The sequence below is a fragment of the Saccopteryx leptura genome, chromosome 12 (assembly GCF_036850995.1).
Source record: "Saccopteryx leptura isolate mSacLep1 chromosome 12, mSacLep1_pri_phased_curated, whole genome shotgun sequence".
In the NCBI taxonomy this organism is placed as follows: Eukaryota; Metazoa; Chordata; class Mammalia; order Chiroptera; family Emballonuridae; genus Saccopteryx; species Saccopteryx leptura.
The window spans coordinates 40377137-40394316 of NC_089514.1; the positions used below are offsets into that span (position 1 = coordinate 40377137).

At 48.4% G+C, this 17180-nt stretch overlaps 1 protein-coding gene across 1 annotated transcript in view; it reads right to left on the reverse strand.

Moving 5' to 3' along the window:
• CDHR3 (cadherin related family member 3) overlaps positions 1 to 17180 on the reverse strand; it is a 257056-nt gene that overhangs the window by 44349 nt on the left and 195527 nt on the right. The window contains exons 7-8 of the mRNA XM_066354381.1: positions 12173 to 12267; positions 11282 to 11386 (exon numbers count right to left, since the gene is read on the reverse strand). Of these exons, the coding sequence (XP_066210478.1) occupies positions 11282 to 11386; positions 12173 to 12267 (200 nt within the window). The remainder of the gene's footprint in view (positions 1 to 11281; positions 11387 to 12172; positions 12268 to 17180) is intronic.

Below are 17180 nucleotides of genomic sequence, written 5' to 3' on the forward strand. Positions count from 1 at the left end.
CTTGTGCAAAAGTTCCCTGAATGGTTTTTAGAATCTGTCTAAATATAATGTCCCAAACTACAGGTTCCTGACTCTCATCACGTGATGGCCACCAAAAGCCAGATAAACTGTAATCCTTCTCTATTCTAGTGTCTCTGCTTAGTTTTTACTTCTTCCTTGTCTTTTTCCCCCTTTGCTTGATGAAGCAGAATTAATGCACAGAATTTGTGTACCTTCCTAAGTAGCATTCATCATGAGGTCAGTTCTCTGGATGGAGAAATGAGCTTCCTGGCAGAAGCCAAAGTCAGAACACAACTCTCCAAGGATGACTTCTGTAAGATGGTCTCATATCGCCAATTTACCCATCTTTCTCAGACCTTCACTGCCCTTGGAAAAGGCTGTTATGCATAAGACAGATAAGTTTGAAGTATGATCTACACAAGTTGGGTAAATTGAGTGATCCTGAATGCATCAAGGGAGGCTTATTGTTTAAAAAAAAAATACAAACAAACCATGCAGGAAGTTCTTTCACTGAGGTTTGGGAAATCATTTCAGTGGGGCAAATAGTCATCTCTAATTTGCCAATTTCCTAAGTGTGGATTTTCCCACGTGGGATCTTCTTTAAGAGGGAAGAGTACATCTCAGATCTAAATGATGGCTTTCATTTTCTGAGCTCAGAATATTTCTGCAGATCTGTGTCATCATCCCTGGAGGGCAGGTGGGCCCAGAGGGAAGAAGAAGAAGAGGGAACCTCCAGCTAGAGTCAGATGCAGGCAGAGGAGGGCTGGACCCAGGTCCTCCTCACCAGGGCTTCTCCCTGAGCCCTGGCCTTCCCCCACTTATGAAGTGACCTCCTGTAGGTCCATCCCATTGTTACAGGATCTGAATCTTGTTCAGATAAAAAAGGTGCCACAGTGCTCTGGACTTCTCCCCATCCAGTGTTCCAATGAAGCAGGTTGTTAATCCATTTACTTACCTCACACACTCCCTTCTCAGAAAATCTGTGCTGTTCCCACTAATGCAGTGGTAGTCAACCTGGTCCCTACCGCCCACTAGTGGGCGTTCCTGCTTTCATGGTGGGCGGTAGTGGAGCAACCAAAGTATAAATAAAAAGATAGATTTAACTATAGTAAGTTGTTTTATAAAGATTTATTCTGCCAAACTTAGTGAAAATCCGACATAAAGTACTTGGTAAGTAATTATTATTATATGCTTTAACTTGCTGTAACTCTGCTTTATAAATTTTATAAAGTAAAGTTACTTCCCTACTTTACAAATCACCATTACTGTGGAACCGGTGGGCGGTTAGAAAATTTTACTACTAACAGAGATACAAAGTGGGCGGTAGGTATAAAAAGGTTGACTGCCCCTGCACTAATGATAAGTGGGTGGGGCCAAGGAGGCAAAGGTGGCAGAAACCGAATCAGAGCCAGAGGAGAGAGGGGTGGCGCCAGCTCCTAAGGCTACACTAAACCCTTGTGTCCATCATCTGAGAGCCCCTGTTTATAATCTGTCATATTTTTTCTTTAGTACTTGCTGTGGGTTCTGTTAACCTCTAACAAAGAGATCATTAAGACACCTGTGCCACCATCACAGTCTTGCCCCTGCTACTCCAATCCTGGTCCCTGAATTTCTAACAGGCTCCCTGCGGGTGCAGACCTCAGGCCCACTCAGACTCATGGAATCAGAATCTGCATTTTTACAGGCTGCCCAGGGACTGACATGCACTTTAAAATTTGAGCAGGACTGGCCCTGGCCAGTGACTCAGTGGATAAAGCATCGGCCTGGTGTATGGATGTCCTGAGTTTGATTCCCAGTCAGGGCACACAGGAGAAGTGACCACCTGCTTCTTCCTCTGTTGGTCAAATAAGTTTGTAAATATGATGTATATGTTTGCTTGCATATAGTTTGCATTGGGTGTGGGGGGACAGGCTGTAAGCTGGCAAGGTCCTTATAGCCTAAGGCTTAGTTTTAAGACTAAGCTTTTCCCTCCCTTTTAATACTAAGATCTTTTCAACATCCTTTTAATACTAAGATCGCCTCAACACTAAGCTTTTCCCCACACCCTGGACTGTTGCATGATGTGGGGTGGTGCACTCTTAAGAGGAATCCCATTTATGCCTCAGAAAAGTGACTTTGTATCAGAGACTTCCTTGTTTGTATATTGGCTTACAGGCTTTAATTTCTACACTATAAAATAAGGCAGACCTGAGGCGCTCTCTCTCTCTCTCTCTCTCTCTCTCTCTCTCTCAGTTCCTGCCATTAGCATTGCAGAGGAGAAGCAGCCAAGATGGTGGAGTGCTGAAAAAGAAGCCAGTTTGTGCAGAGTTTGTGCAAAGAGAAGGAGATGGGGAACAGAGGTGAATAAGGCTGGTGAGATATAAACCTTTGATTGTAAGAATATTCGGATGAGTCAGTGGCTTTGGGAGCCCTGAATGGAAAGGGAAGTGTTTTCCCACTGTGTATATTTTCTCACCTACTGGATGCGAACTAGGATTAAAAGTAATGGCCCACCAGTTCTTGGCTCCATTGTTTCATTACCATCTGTCCGAATCAAATGCAAACCTGCATGGGCCAGGCAGCTGTGATGGTGGCTGTGGCTACTGGCTTTACATCCTCCCTCCCTCTCCCCCTTCTCTCCCTCTTCTCCTCCCACATCCAGTGGCTTGATTGTTTCAAGCTTCACCCAGGGAGCTGAGAATAGCTCCATTGGAGCTCATCAGCCTCAGGTGCTAAAAATAGCTTGGTACTCTAGCATTGGCCCAAGACAGGTTTGCTGGGTGGATCCCAGTTGGGGCTCATGCAGGAGTCTGCCTTACAGTCTCCCTGCCTCTTACCTTAAAAAAAAAAAAAGAGCTTATAAGGGATCACCAGAGGTGAGAAGCACAGGCTCCCAGCCTCTCATAGGGCAGCCCAGGATACTTGGGAAGAGAAACCCTTCCTCCCACCACCCCTCCTTCTCTAAGGCAGGGGTTCTCACCAGGGGGTGATTATGTTGGTTGTCTCACTAGGGGAGGAGGCTGCTATTCACAGGTAGGGGGTAGAAGCCAGGGATGTTGCTAATCATCCCACAATACACAGAACAGCCCCCGCCCCACAAGGAAGCTCAAAATGTCAGCAGACAGCCATTTAAGGTATCTTCTTCTGCAGGCCCATCTAGTCCATGCCGGGTGCTCCAGGAGGTCAGGTCCCTGTGAAGGGACTGGCTGGGCCACTGGTGATGGCATAGCTCCTCAGGTAAACCATTCTCCCCTTGGCTGACCTGACACTGAGACAGGCAGAAGATAAAATCTTTGGTTTATTTGGTTTGGGGACCCAACACCCACATATGAATAAAATATTTAATGTAAAGCAGACCACAGTTAAGATCTCTTCAAAGTGCAGTGAAACCAGGGACCTTGCAGCCGCCCACAGGGTAAAGCTCTGATACAGTTATATTGCCACCCTTCTCCCTCATAACATGGGATCTCCAGAGCCTGGATGATAGGTGGACAACAGCCACACTCTTGGGACAGGGGTAAATCCTGGGTGACTATGATGACTTTGTCACTATGAATAAATATTCAGTAAGTACTTGAGGTGTGTATACACTGCCAGGCACCAGGTTGAAAAGGACTGTGAGTAAATACAGAAGAAATGGGCAGAAGAGGAGAAAGAAGTACCTTAAAAACAGTGCCCTGCAAAAGCAGCAAGCATCGTGCTGGCCATGTAGCGAGTAAATATAAGTCCAGTACTTTTACAGTCGAGTGCGCAACGTGAATAACAGCAGATCCCTAGAGTGTACTCACGAGTCCATAGAGCATTCAGACATTTGTCACCACCCAGGGTTGAAGTGGTGAGACATTTTCAACAACAGAAATAGTACTTACTTTGGTTGTACTAATTGCAGGACTTTAACAAACAGCAAAGATAGAAGAGTTGTTTCCACATTTTACATTCTTACTTCCCACTCAAATTCAGTGTACCTGAGTCAGTTTGAGGACTGACTTTTTGTTAATCCTGAATTAAGTAATTTATGGTCAGTACTAGCATGGATTTGGTGGGAAGAAGGATGACGGTTGAACCATGAAAGCCCTCAAAGTCAGCACCTAGTTTGAAACTAAACTCTTTCAAATCGTAGATGGCTGAGGGACTAGACTGACTCCAGGGCATAGCCTGGGCAGTGCCAGAGCAGCCCCCTGCCCCAAATCCTCCTCTAGAGCACAGCTCTCACAGCCCCCTGCCCCAAATCCTCCTCTAGAGCACAGCTCTCACAGACCTGTCCCAAATCCTCCTCTAGAGCACAGCTCTCACAGCCCCCTGTCCCAAATCCTCCTCTAGAGCACAGCTCTCACAGCCCCCTGTCCCAAATCCTCCTCTAGAGCACAGCTCTCACAGCCCCCTGTCCCAAATCCTCCTCTAGAGCACAGCTCTCACAGCCCCCTGCCCCAAATCCTCCTCTAGAGCACAGCTCTCACAGCCCCCTGTCCCAAATCCTCCTCTAGAGCACAGCTCTCACAGCCCCCTGTCCCAAAGCCTCCTCTAGAGCACAGCTCTCACAGCCCCCTGTCCCAAATCCTCCTCTAGAGCACAGCTCTCACAGCCCCCTGCCCCAAATCCTCCTCTAGAGCACAGCTCTCACAGCCCCCTGTCCCAAATCCTCCTCTAGAGCACAGCTCTCACAGCCCCCTGTCCCAAATCCTCCTCTAGAGCACAGCTCTCACAGCCCCTCTGCCCCAAATCCTCCTCTAGAGCACAGCTCTCACAGCCCCCTGTCCCAAATCCTCCTCTAGAGCACAGCTCTCACAGACCTGTCCCAAATCCTCCTCTAGAGCACAGCTCTCACAGCCCCCTGCCCCAAATCCTCCTCTAGAGCACAGCTCTCACAGCCCCCTGCCCCAAATCCTCCTCTAGAGCACAGCTCTCACAGACCTGCCCCAAATCCTCCTCTAGAGCACAGCTCTCACAGACCTGCCCCAAATCCTCCTCTAGAGCACAGCTCTCACAGCCCCCTGCCCCAAATCCTCCTCTAGAGCACAGCTCTCACAGCCCCCTGTCCCAAATCCTCCTCTAGAGCACAGCTCTCACAGACCTGCCCCAAATCCTCCTCTAGAGCACAGCTCTCACAGCCCCCTGCCCCAAATCCTCCTCTAGAGCACAGCTCTCACAGACCTGCCCCAAATCCTCCTCTAGAGCACAGCTCTCACAGCCCCCTGCCCCAAATCCTCCTCTAGAGCACAGCTCTCACAGCCCCCTGTCCCAAAGCCTCCTCTAGAGCACAGCTCTCACAGCCCCTGTCCCAAATCCTCCTCTAGAGCACAGCTCTCACAGCCCCCTGCCCCAAATCCTCCTCTAGAGCACAGCTCTCACAGCCCCTGTCCCAAATCCTCCTCTAGAGCACAGCTCTCACAGCCCCCTGTCCCAAATCCTCCTCTAGAGCACAGCTCTCACAGCCCCCTGCCCCAAATCCTCCTCTAGAGCACAGCTCTCACAGCCCCCTGCCCCAAATCCTCCTCTAGAGCACAGCTCTCACAGCCCCCTGTCCCAAAGCCTCCTCTAGAGCACAGCTCTCACAGCCCCCTGCCCCAAATCCTCCTCTAGAGCACAGCTCTCACAGCCCCCTGCTCCAAATCCTCCTCTAGAGCACAGCTCTCACAGCCCCTGTCCCAAATCCTCCTCTAGAGCACAGCTCTCACAGCCCCCTGTCCCAAATCCTCCTCTAGAGCACAGCTCTCACAGCCCCTGCCCCAAATCCTCCTCTAGAGCACAGCTCTCACAGCCCCCTGCCCCAAATCCTCCTCTAGAGCACAGCTCTCACAGACCTGTCCCAAATCCTCCTCTAGAGCACAGCTCTCACAGCCCCCTGTCCCAAAGCCTCTTCTAGAGCACAGCTCTCACAGCCCCCTGCCCCAAATCCTCTTCTAGAGCACAGCTCTCACAGCCCCTGTCCCAAATCCTCCTCTAGAGCACAGCTCTCACAGCCCCCTGTCCCAAATCCTCCTCTAGAGCACAGCTCTCACAGCCCCCTGTCCCAAATCCTCCTCTAGAGCACAGCTCTCACAGCCCCCTGCCCCAAATCCTCTTCTAGAGCACAGCTCTCACAGCCCCCTGCCCCAAATCCTCCTCTAGAGCACAGCTCTCACAGCCCCCTGTCCCAAATCCTCCTCTAGAGCACAGCTCTCACAGCCCCCTGCCCCAAATCCTCCTCTAGAGCACAGCTCTCACAGCCCCCTGCCCCAAATCCTCCTCTAGAGCACAGCTCTCACAGCCCCCTGTCCCAAATCCTCCTCTAGAGCACAGCTCTCACAGCCCCCTGCCCCAAATCCTCCTCTAGAGCACAGCTCTCACAGCCCCCTGCCCCAAATCCTCTTCTAGAGCACAGCTCTCACAGCCCCCTGTCCCAAATCCTCCTCTAGAGCACAGCTCTCACAGCCCCCTGCCCCAAATCCTCTTCTAGAGCACAGCTCTCACAGCCCCCTGTCCCAAATCCTCTTCTAGAGCACAGCTCTCACAGCCCCCTGCCCCAAATCCTCCTCTAGAGCACAGCTCTCACAGCCCCTGCCCCAAATCCTCCTCTAGAGCACAGCTCTCACAGCCCCCTGCCCCAAATCCTCCTCTAGAGCACAGCTCTCACAGCCCCCTGCCCCAAATCCTCCTCTAGAGCACAGCTCTCACAGCCCCCTGCCCCAAATCCTCCTCTAGAGCACAGCTCTCACAGCCCCCTGCCCCAAATCCTCCTCTAGAGCACAGCTCTCACAGACCTGCCCCAAATCCTCCTCTAGAGCACAGCTCTCACAGACCTGTCCCAAATCCTCCTCTAGAGCACAGCTCTCACAGCCCTGTCCCAAATCCTCCTCTAGAGCACAGCTCTCACAGACCTGCCCCAAATCCTCCTCTAGAGCACAGCTCTCACAGCCCCCTGTCCCAAATCCTCCTCTAGAGCACAGCTCTCACAGCCCCCTGCCCCAAATCCTCCTCTAGAGCACAGCTCTCACAGACCTGCCCCAAATCCTCCTCTAGAGCACAGCTCTCACAGCCCCCTGTCCCAAATCCTCCTCTAGAGCACAGCTCTCACAGCCCCCTGCCCCAAATCCTCCTCTAGAGCACAGCTCTCACAGCCCCTCTGCCCCAAATCCTCCTCTAGAGCACAGCTCTCACAGCCCCCTGCCCCAAATCCTCCTCTAGAGCACAGCTCTCACAGCCCCCTGTCCCAAATCCTCCTCTAGAGCACAGCTCTCACAGCCCCCTGCCCCAAATCCTCCTCTAGAGCACAGCTCTCACAGCCCCCTGCCCCAAATCCTCTTCTAGAGCACAGCTCTCACAGCCCCCTGTCCCAAATCCTCTTCTAGAGCACAGCTCTCACAGCCCCCTGCCCCAAATCCTCCTCTAGAGCACAGCTCTCACAGCCCCTGTCCCAAATCCTCCTCTAGAGCACAGCTCTCACAGCCCCCTGCCCCAAATCCTCCTCTAGAGCACAGCTCTCACAGCCCCCTGCCCCAAATCCTCCTCTAGAGCACAGCTCTCACAGCCCCCTGTCCCAAATCCTCCTCTAGAGCACAGCTCTCACAGCCCCCTGCCCCAAATTCTCCTCTAGAGCACAGCTCTCACAGCCCCCTGCCCCAAATCCTCCTCTAGAGCACAGCTCTCACAGACCTGCCCCAAATCCTCCTCCAGAGCACAGCTCTCACAGCCCCCTGCCCCAAATCCTCCTCTAGAGCACAGCTCTCACAGCCCCCTGCCCCAAATCCTCCTCTAGAGCACAGCTCTCACAGCCCCTCTGCCCCAAATCCTCCTCTAGAGCACAGCTCTCACAGCCCCCTGTCCCAAATCCTCCTCTAGAGCACAGCTCTCACAGCCCCCTGCCCCAAATCCTCCTCTAGAGCACAGCTCTCACAGACCTGCCCCAAATCCTCCTCTAGAGCACAGCTCTCACAGCCCCTGCCCCAAATCCTCCTCTAGAGCACAGCTCTCACAGACCTGCCCCAAATCCTCCTCTAGAGCACAGCTCTCACAGCCCCCTGTCCCAAATCCTCCTCTAGAGCACAGCTCTCACAGCCCCCTGCCCCAAATCCTCCTCTAGAGCACAGCTCTCACAGCCCCCTGCCCCAAATCCTCCTCTAGAGCACAGCTCTCACAGACCTGCCCCAAATCCTCCTCTAGAGCACAGCTCTCACAGCCCCCTGCCCCAAAACCTCCTCTAGAGCACAGCTCTCACAGCCCCCTGTCCCAAATCCTCCTCTAGAGCACAGCTCTCACAGCCCCCTGCCCCAAATCCTCCTCTAGAGCACAGCTCTCACAGACCTGCCCCAAATCCTCCTCTAGAGCACAGCTCTCACAGCCCCCTGCCCCAAATCCTCCTCTAGAGCACAGCTCTCACAGACCTGCCCCAAATCCTCCTCTAGAGCACAGCTCTCACAGCCCCCTGCCCCAAATCCTCCTCTAGAGCACAGCTCTCACAGCCCCCTGCCCCAAATCCTCCTATAGAGCACAGCTCTCACAGACCTGCCCCAAATCCTCCTCTAGAGCACAGCTCTCACAGCCCCCTGCCCCAAATCTTCCTCTAGAGCACAGCTCTCACAGCCCCCTGCCCCAAATCCTCCTCTAGAGCACAGCTCTCACAGCCCCCTGTCCCAAATCCTCCTCTAGAGCACAGCTCTCACAGCCCCCTGCCCCAAATCCTCCTCTAGAGCACAGCTCTCACAGACCTGCCCCAAATCCTCCTCTAGAGCACAGCTCTCACAGTCCTGTCCCAAATCCTCCTCTAGAGCACAGCTCTCACAGACCTGCCCCAAATCCTCCTCTAGAGCACAGCTCTCACAGCCCCCTGCCCCAAATCCTCCTCTAGAGCACAGCTCTCACAGCCCCCTGTCCCAAATCCTCCTCTAGAGCACAGCTCTCACAGCCCCTGTCCCAAATCCTCCTCTAGAGCACAGCTCTCACAGCCCCTGTCCCAAATCCTCCTCTAGAGCACAGCTCTCACAGCCCCCTGTCCCAAATCCTCCTCTAGAGCACAGCTCTCACAGACCTGCCCCAAATCCTCCTCTAGAGCACAGCTCTCACAGACCTGTCCCTTCCAACATCCAAGAACCACTGTTTGAAATTAAGTTTCTAGGTTTGGGGTTTTTTTTTAATGGTTCGATGGTCACTAGATGGTGCTCTGTCTGGGATGGAGCCTAACTGGTTCATCTCTTAAACCAGAGTTCCAGGCTGATCTCTGGGGCCCCAACAACCAGCCAAGGTCACGTTCTCTTTCTGCTGAGGTCAATTGCTTTACTTTGGAAGATGAAGTCCAAACCAGATGGTCTACAGGTTCTACCCCTTGGGAGAAATTATTTTCCCCTTTGCAAACCCACTAGCCTGTTGCCCCATCTGAGAGACCAGGGGTGGGGGGAGGGCCCAGAATGCTTTGCTCCAGGCCCACAGCCACTACCCCCCTCTGAGGGTCACTGACGAGCCCACAGCGCTGTGTAGCCAGTGCTGGAGTTGGAATCCAGGCCTTGCTGTCATAACTATTTATAAACTGCCTGAACTGTGCTCCAGAGGAGCCTGTGAGCAGAGACGCACTGCATTGGGGGTTTGAACTTAATCAGGCAACAGACAGCAATGGCAGATATTATGTGGAAGTGTATCTACTGCTGTTCCCTCCATATCAACACCCAGGAACTGAGCTATAGACTGTGTTAAAATCTAGAAGTTTCACAATTGTGTGTTTTGCCAAATGGCACCAGGTTAGCCTGGGAAATGGGGTGGCCTTACTACCTCCCAATTTTAGAACACTTTGCAAGCATTGTGTGTAGTTCTAGGGCCCAGTGGCTATTTGTGTGGAGTCTCCTAAGCTGACTTTATTCATAGCCATTCATGCAAAAGATCCTAGGCACGTGAGTTTGCCAGCTTCCTTTGGCTGGCCTCTGAACCCACTCAGGGACTGGGGCAGTTCTATACAGTAAGCCAAGCTGTTTGCAGGGTCATAGCCATCTCAAAAGCCCGTCTTCCCCTCCTACATCCTCATCTAGGATAGGCTTCGGTCTGCCCTTTGTGCGCAAGCTGACACCAGGCACATCCCTATAGGCTGCTGCCACCAGATTCACTTACTTTCCTCTCACTTCTGCAGATGTGACAGCTGCCAGACACAGCCAGTTTCGCCAGACCCACCAGGGCAGGAAGGGACTCAGAGCACCCAGCAGTGAGCAGACAGGCTCTCGAAGCACCACCGAAATAGCCCTCACCTCAGTGGGAGAGGATGAGCCTCTGTGGGTGGGCTTTATGGGGTATGACTGACAATGCGGCTCAGGGTTAGGCTACTGTTAGTGCTGAGCGCTCTGTTACAGAAGTACCTGCCTTACCTGGTAGTACCACCTTATTTGCAGCAGATACAACCCACAACCCCCCGCAGAGAGTATCAGGCCCTGTATACACCGTGTTTTTCCTATACATAAATAACTGTGATAAAGTGTAACTTATAAATTAGGCAATTTCACAGCTAGAATATTTGTTCCTACCATAGATCTTAGCAACCTCAGCATATGATTTTTTTTCTTTCCTTATCAAGTCAAAAACTTTCACCTTTTCACTTAAAGGAAACGCTTTATGGTTTCCCTCTGGCATATCTGAACTGCCACTCTTGCGCTCTGGGGCCACTGTTGAGTAAAATAAGGGCAACTTGAACACAAGCACTGTGATACTGAGGCAGTCTATCTTAGCAGTTGCCAACCTTTTTCATCTCATGGCACACATAAGCTAATTACTAAAATTCTGGTCACACCAAAAATATATTTTTTGCTGATCAATAACAACAAAAAATAGGCATAATTTTGATTCATTCACACCAGACAGCTATTGTTTGCTACTGCCTTTTTTTTTTTTTTTGACAATCTAAAGAAAAAGAAGTCAGTGCCCCTGACTATTTAGTCAGGTACTGCATGTTTTAAAAACTCTTGTGGAACACTGGTTGAAAATCGCTGGACTGTTTGACAACCCAGATGGCTACTAAGTGACTAAGGGGTGGGGGAGATCATGTCCAGCATGGACACATTGGACAAAGGGATGATTCATGTCCCAGGTGCGATGGAGCAGACAATGCAAGATTTCAGCACACTGCTCAGAACTGTGCAAATGAAACCTTATGAATTGTTTATTTCTGAAATCTTTCATTGAGATTCCAGAGGCTCAGGCGAAGAACACTGTGAAGATCTTGGAGGCCTCAGCTCTTCTCCAGGCCGGTGCAGGACACCCCTCTGCCTTGTACTGAATGTGTCTGATGTGGCTCTGACACCTAAGAGAGACGTACCTGTGGCCCACAGTGCCCCGAGTGCCCCAGGCCTACCTGGTGAAGCGCGGGGCTTCATCGTTGATGTTCACAATGTTCACCTGCAGTGATGCGGATGCTCTGAGCCCCTGGCTATCTCTCACCTCCACAACCAGGTGGTACCTGTCAGGGGAACATCCCAAGTGAGGGAGTCAAGCTTTGCTGACACTTCCTCAAAATGAGGTTGGAAAAATGGGGTGGCAGGAGGGAGGAAAGAGTCTATTCTCTTCCTGCCACCTACTTCAGATACTCCTGCAGTCAGAGCTGCTAGTTCCACCATTCTTTCCTTGCCTCTGAAAGCCCACTCACACTTCTCATCCTGTAGTTGTTATTCACAGCTCACCTTACCACATGGCTATTCACCCTGTGAAGTTGCACACTCAATCTCCATCTCTCCTCAGATCTCTGCAAAGTGTGTATTGCACCCATATGATGAATCCGATGCTCCCATGGATTAAGTAACTAGCCCTGGTTCTCAAACCCAGTGCAGAGCTAAGAACCAAGCCTGGGTTGACTCCAAGTTCTGTGTGTTTTCATCCACGAACGAACACTGGCCTCTCCCCACGTCTTTGCTCAAAGGCCTGCCTCCCTCCACCCTGCTGCTTTTATGTTAGCAAATAGCTCAGGCAGCTGCCTCTCCCAAGCCAGCAAGGAATCAGAGGCAATTTTCCCATGCTTTGGTGCCCTCTCCCACACCTTCATTCTTATTATCTGCAGATGAAGACTTTGGATGGGGAAGGGGGCCTTCCAGATAACTGCCTTATTCCCCTTTGGGGCTCACTACCCTCTGAACTTGGCAGGAGGGCAGCAAACTGCTCAGGGCCTCCCTAGTTGCCCTCAACCTGCCCTATGCTGTCTCCTTGGCCCTCAGATAAAGGAACTTCATGCAAGGTCATTGGCAAAGCCTACCTGTTATGTCCGGCTTCAAAGTCAAATTCTATTGTGGAGAAGAGGGTCCCATTAGCAGACATGGCGAAGCTTTTTGAGGGAGAAATCAGAAAATACTAAAAAAAAAGAGGGGGGGGGGAACAATGTAACTAAGAATACTTATGTATCTTTCCCCAGACAACAAATCTGTTCAGTTTCCATTTTCTATTCTTAGCCCATGGAGAATTCTTTTTTTTTTTTGAGAATCAGAGAGAGGGATAGATAGGAACAGACAGACAGGAACAGAGAGAGATGAGAAGAATCAATCATCAGTTTTTTGTTGCAACACTTTAGTTGTTCATTGATTGCTTTCTCATATGTGCCTTGACCGTGGCCTTCAGCAGACCGAGTAACCCCTTGCTCGAGCCAGTGACCTTGGGTCCAAGCTGGTGAGCTTTGCTTAAACCAGATGAGCCCGTGCTCAAGCTGGCAACCTCGGGGTCTCGAACCTGGGTCCTCTGCATCTCACTGCTCTATCCACTGAGCCACCGTCTGGTCAGGCCCATGGAGAATTCTTGATGCATCAGTATGAGGCCCAAATGGGCAGTTTTCAGACTTAATGGTTCTTGAATCAAGAAACTTCTAGATCTGTTGGTCTGAGCCTCTGACCCTGATTTGCCACACCCTGAGAAGCTGGTCACTGGATCCTGCTTTAATTACAGAATGCATATAAAAGGCCCCCTGTCTAGGCATTGTGCTTGAGTCCAGTCTCCTTATCCCTGTCACGAAGTCTCCTCATCCCTGTCATGCATTCTCACTTCTGTCCCCCGGGACTACTTCTGGCTTTAACCAGCACTGTTTAAACACAGCTACCACACAGTAGGTAACACTGGGGAACAAAATTTTGGTTGCATCCACAAAAACACTTGTTCTTACCTAATTCGAGTGTGCTGATCTCAAATATGACATTAGTTTTTCTCTGTAAGCTACAGTTTCTTTGCAATTCAAGATTTTAGGTTTTCATCTTATTGTAAAATTTTCAACATTTAGTTTAGCATAATAAAGTAGAATGTCTTCTTAGACATCATCTTTGTGAAAATATAATAATTTATATAATGCAGTAAATACACTAATACACTAAAAGATATGATTGCATCAGAATATGTCTACAATTTCAAAATAGAACATATTAAAACACTTATTTTAATCATAAAATTTGCACAAAACTTATTTAAATTCTATTCAGGCAAAAATTTGCGTTTGTAGCTCCTGCATTTGTGTACTTGTTGAGGACAATCTCGTTTGATGCTCCAGCAGTAGTCTGCTGATCACTAACAGCTCCAAGATTTTCGGGAAACTTATCAAGGTGACTGTTCAGGAAATGAATCTTAACACTCATGTTACATCCAATGTCACGGAAAACCAACAGCATCCTTTGAACCAGAAGTTCATAGTTTTCTGCTTTTTTGTTGCCAAAGAAGTTCTTTGTAACTGCCACAAAAGACTGCCATGCTGCTTTTTCCTCCTTATTCATCTTCCTGGCAAATTCTTCGTCATGTATGAGGGTTTGAATTTGAGGTCCATTGAATACACCTGCTTTTATCTTCTTGAAAGACAAGGCATGAAAAGCAGAAATAATATGTTGAAAGCATTCACTTTCTCTATTCAAAGCCTGAACAAACTGCTTCATTAAACCAAGTTTGATGTGAAGTGGGGGAAAAATGATCCTGTCTCAATTAACTACAGGTTCATTCACAATATTTTGCATCCCTACTTCCAGAGCTTCATGTTTCAGCCACTCCTTCTGTGTCCAGTGTTTCTACCGAGCTCAGCCTTCCCACAAACACAGAAAGCAAGGATACTTCGGGAAACCTCTCTGTTGTCCTAGCAGGAAATTTACCATTTTAAGATCCACACAAATGATCCAGTTGTGTTCCTCATACTTCAGTAAATTTTTATGTCATTATAATCTTCTCACAGATGAGTTGAATAACCAATTTGAACCTCTGCATAAACATTACCGTTGTGTAGGAGAACACATTTCAGACTCTGTTTAGAGCTCTCAAGAAATAGCAGCCATTCTGTTGGACTGTAAGTGGTAACACCTAGCTGGCTGAGAAGACTACTGATATCATGACTGTAAACAAAATATTTGTCTTCAGAAAAAAAGTCCACAAAAATTGTTCATGCTTCCTGAAATGGGATACTTTAGCTGACCGGTGAATTACATTCTTTTCTTAAAGCCTGGAGGCTAATAACTCAGCTGCTTTCTTTGATAGGCCTAAGTCTCTTACTGAGTCATTCAGTTCGGGTTGGCTAAACTGCTGAGGGGTTAATGACTGCTTGGCATCAGAAGTCCCTTCAGATTCTACAACCATTTCCTCATACATCTTATCAAAATATTCTTGATCACCATGTTCACTTTCTTTGTCCTTAGCACAAATAAAACCATTGAAAACTGGAACCAGGAGTGTCTCAGAGTGTGGGATAGGTCATATTGCTGAAAGAATATTAGGATATGTGATCATATGCTGTTATTTCTTGCCGATGCCCTTTGTATGGGTCAGACAGAAATAACAGTCACTGCTGTGGTCCACGCCAAACCATGGGAATACCAAAAGGCATTCCTTTGCGTTTTCCTTTTGTCCAGTCATAAAGCATTTCTTCACAATTATGATACACAATATGAGGGGCCCAATTCTTGTCTTGATTGCCAAGGAAAACTTGAAAATAAGCAGTATACGCACGTGTCACAAATGATGAAATATTGTCCCTTTGACGTTGAAGTGTGTAACAGCCACATATATAACAGAAGGTGTCAGGACTATTCTTACATTTACGCCTACTCGAAGAAGCTATGATTCTTCGAGTAAAACAAATTAAAAGGGTGCTTTTAACAGATAATAATTTTTTACATTTAAAAACAACTACAATTATGTAAAAGTGATGTTTGTAAAACATTAATTGTTTTGTGGTTATGTTCAATCCAAGAGTCGTTGCCCTTTAACTCCAATTTAAAAACCAATGCATGCCATTAACCATAACAAAAAGAAATTAAAATTGCATAAAAACTAGAGCATGCACCAAAAAACTGATTTCATATTTGGAATCAGTGATGCAGAAATATATAGAAACAGTTCTAAAACCTCATGCAATAGAAAATGAAAAAAATTGTTCCCCAGTGTAATAGGACAATACTAAAGCAAATGAGATTTGGTCTTTACACTTAACTGAACTTAGGAGATAGTGTAGATGCAAAAATGTTCGTAAGCTGCACTTATTCAAATGATGAAAGGGCAAAGGGAAGGACAAGTGTGAGAGAGAATGAAACATAGCAGAGCCTCAGCTTGAAGTTGGTCTGGAGACCCAGAAGGCCTGTTTTAAAATCTGCTCTGAGGATTGTGGCCATTGTCAAGTCTTCCCAGGTCTTGGGGACTTGAGAGTCTTCATCCACCTTGTCTTCCAGTGCCCAGCCCAGCTCTCTTGATGGTCTTCTGTCCAGCACCTCTTGCTCTGACAGGAACATAGTCTAACTTGCCCAGCCCACAAAGGGCCAGCCCATGGGAGGACCACCCCTGTGCTCTCCACAGACCTCATCAAGATTGAGTCCCTTGCTCCCGTGATGAAATCAACAATGCAGGCGAACAACCTGGATCAAAAGAGCTCAGTCCAAGTTCTGGTTGGGACAAGTCCCTCCTTTTCCTGTAATTTACAGATGATAGCACCAACTGCTTGCTCGTGTGATTGTGAGGATTAAATCCCAATGCACACTGTAAAATGGGAAGGGACACAGGCACACTTGAGGCTCTCATGTATATCCATTTGTTCCAAAGGGCTTTAAGGTGAAAAGGTTTATTATTTCCTACAAGGATAAGGGATGATCTCTCCTCCAGGCCTTAGATCTCCAAAGATCATCAGCAGAGGTGTTGCAACCATAGTCATGGTCCCTGAAGTCTAGAATCAATGGCAACACTAGCGGAGGATTTCAACCCAGAGGCCTGATGCTGTCATGTAGCTGAGCTCCCCGTGGAAGATAAGATGCACAGAAAAGATAGTAAAGGTCTCCTCTGGGGGCAATAGAAGGTTTTTAAACCGTTTTTTAAAGTGTTAACTTTCTGTTTACTACTTAACAACATTTCCCTAGTTGTGATGAACACATCTTTTACACAAAAATTGGCAAAGACAGAAAAGTATAAAAAAGAAACAATTGTAGTCACCCGTAAAATTTCATCATTACAGCCTTGTGTTCTTTTCTATGCAAACATATCCCATCAAAAAGCTGGGATGATGTTCTTCTAATCAAAATAATAATCTTGTACTTTTCATTTATTGTGTAAGCATTTCCCCCATAGTCTTCAACCTTACTTTACAGCTGGTTGGTTAATGACAGCACAGCATTCTACTGTAGGGGGTATTCTACTGTCTTTCTTGCTGGTCACTTAGGTAGTTTCTACCCATTTTTGAGAGGAAATATTTGGGCAATACCAAGGAGTTCCCTTCTCCCAGTCCTTCAAATTTCACAAGCACCTTGGCAGCACTCAGAGGCATCACCTTTAAATCCCAAGCGCCCACCAGCTCTCTAGCTCACAGCCTGGGAAGCAATGGCCAAAGCTTGCACCCTAAGCAGGTCCACATCTTTGAGCACAGCCTTCCTTGCAGAGAATCCTCACATGTCTATAGATCAGAGGCTTACACTAGATGTGATACAAGGGTTTATAGGCCCAAGGAGGGCATTGACCACAGGCACTCAAATGGGGATGCCTTTCCACGTGTGTTTTGAAATGCTCTAGGAAATAGGTCCCCAGTTCTGGTTGGTCCTTAATAGTGCAAGGTCTTGGGATGTGGCTATGACAAGCTGTGCTCTCCAAAAGCTTATGGTCATGAGGGAACATACAGAGAAGTGAGAGAGGTACTCCAAAAAGGATAAACAGAATGTGGTGGGAAGCAGGAAGGAGGACTCTTAGACCCATCTGTAATATAAGAGTCACGAATTGGGGCAGTGGAGTTAGGTTCACTGGCTTTGGAGCTAGACTAATGTAGGAAAAACAGC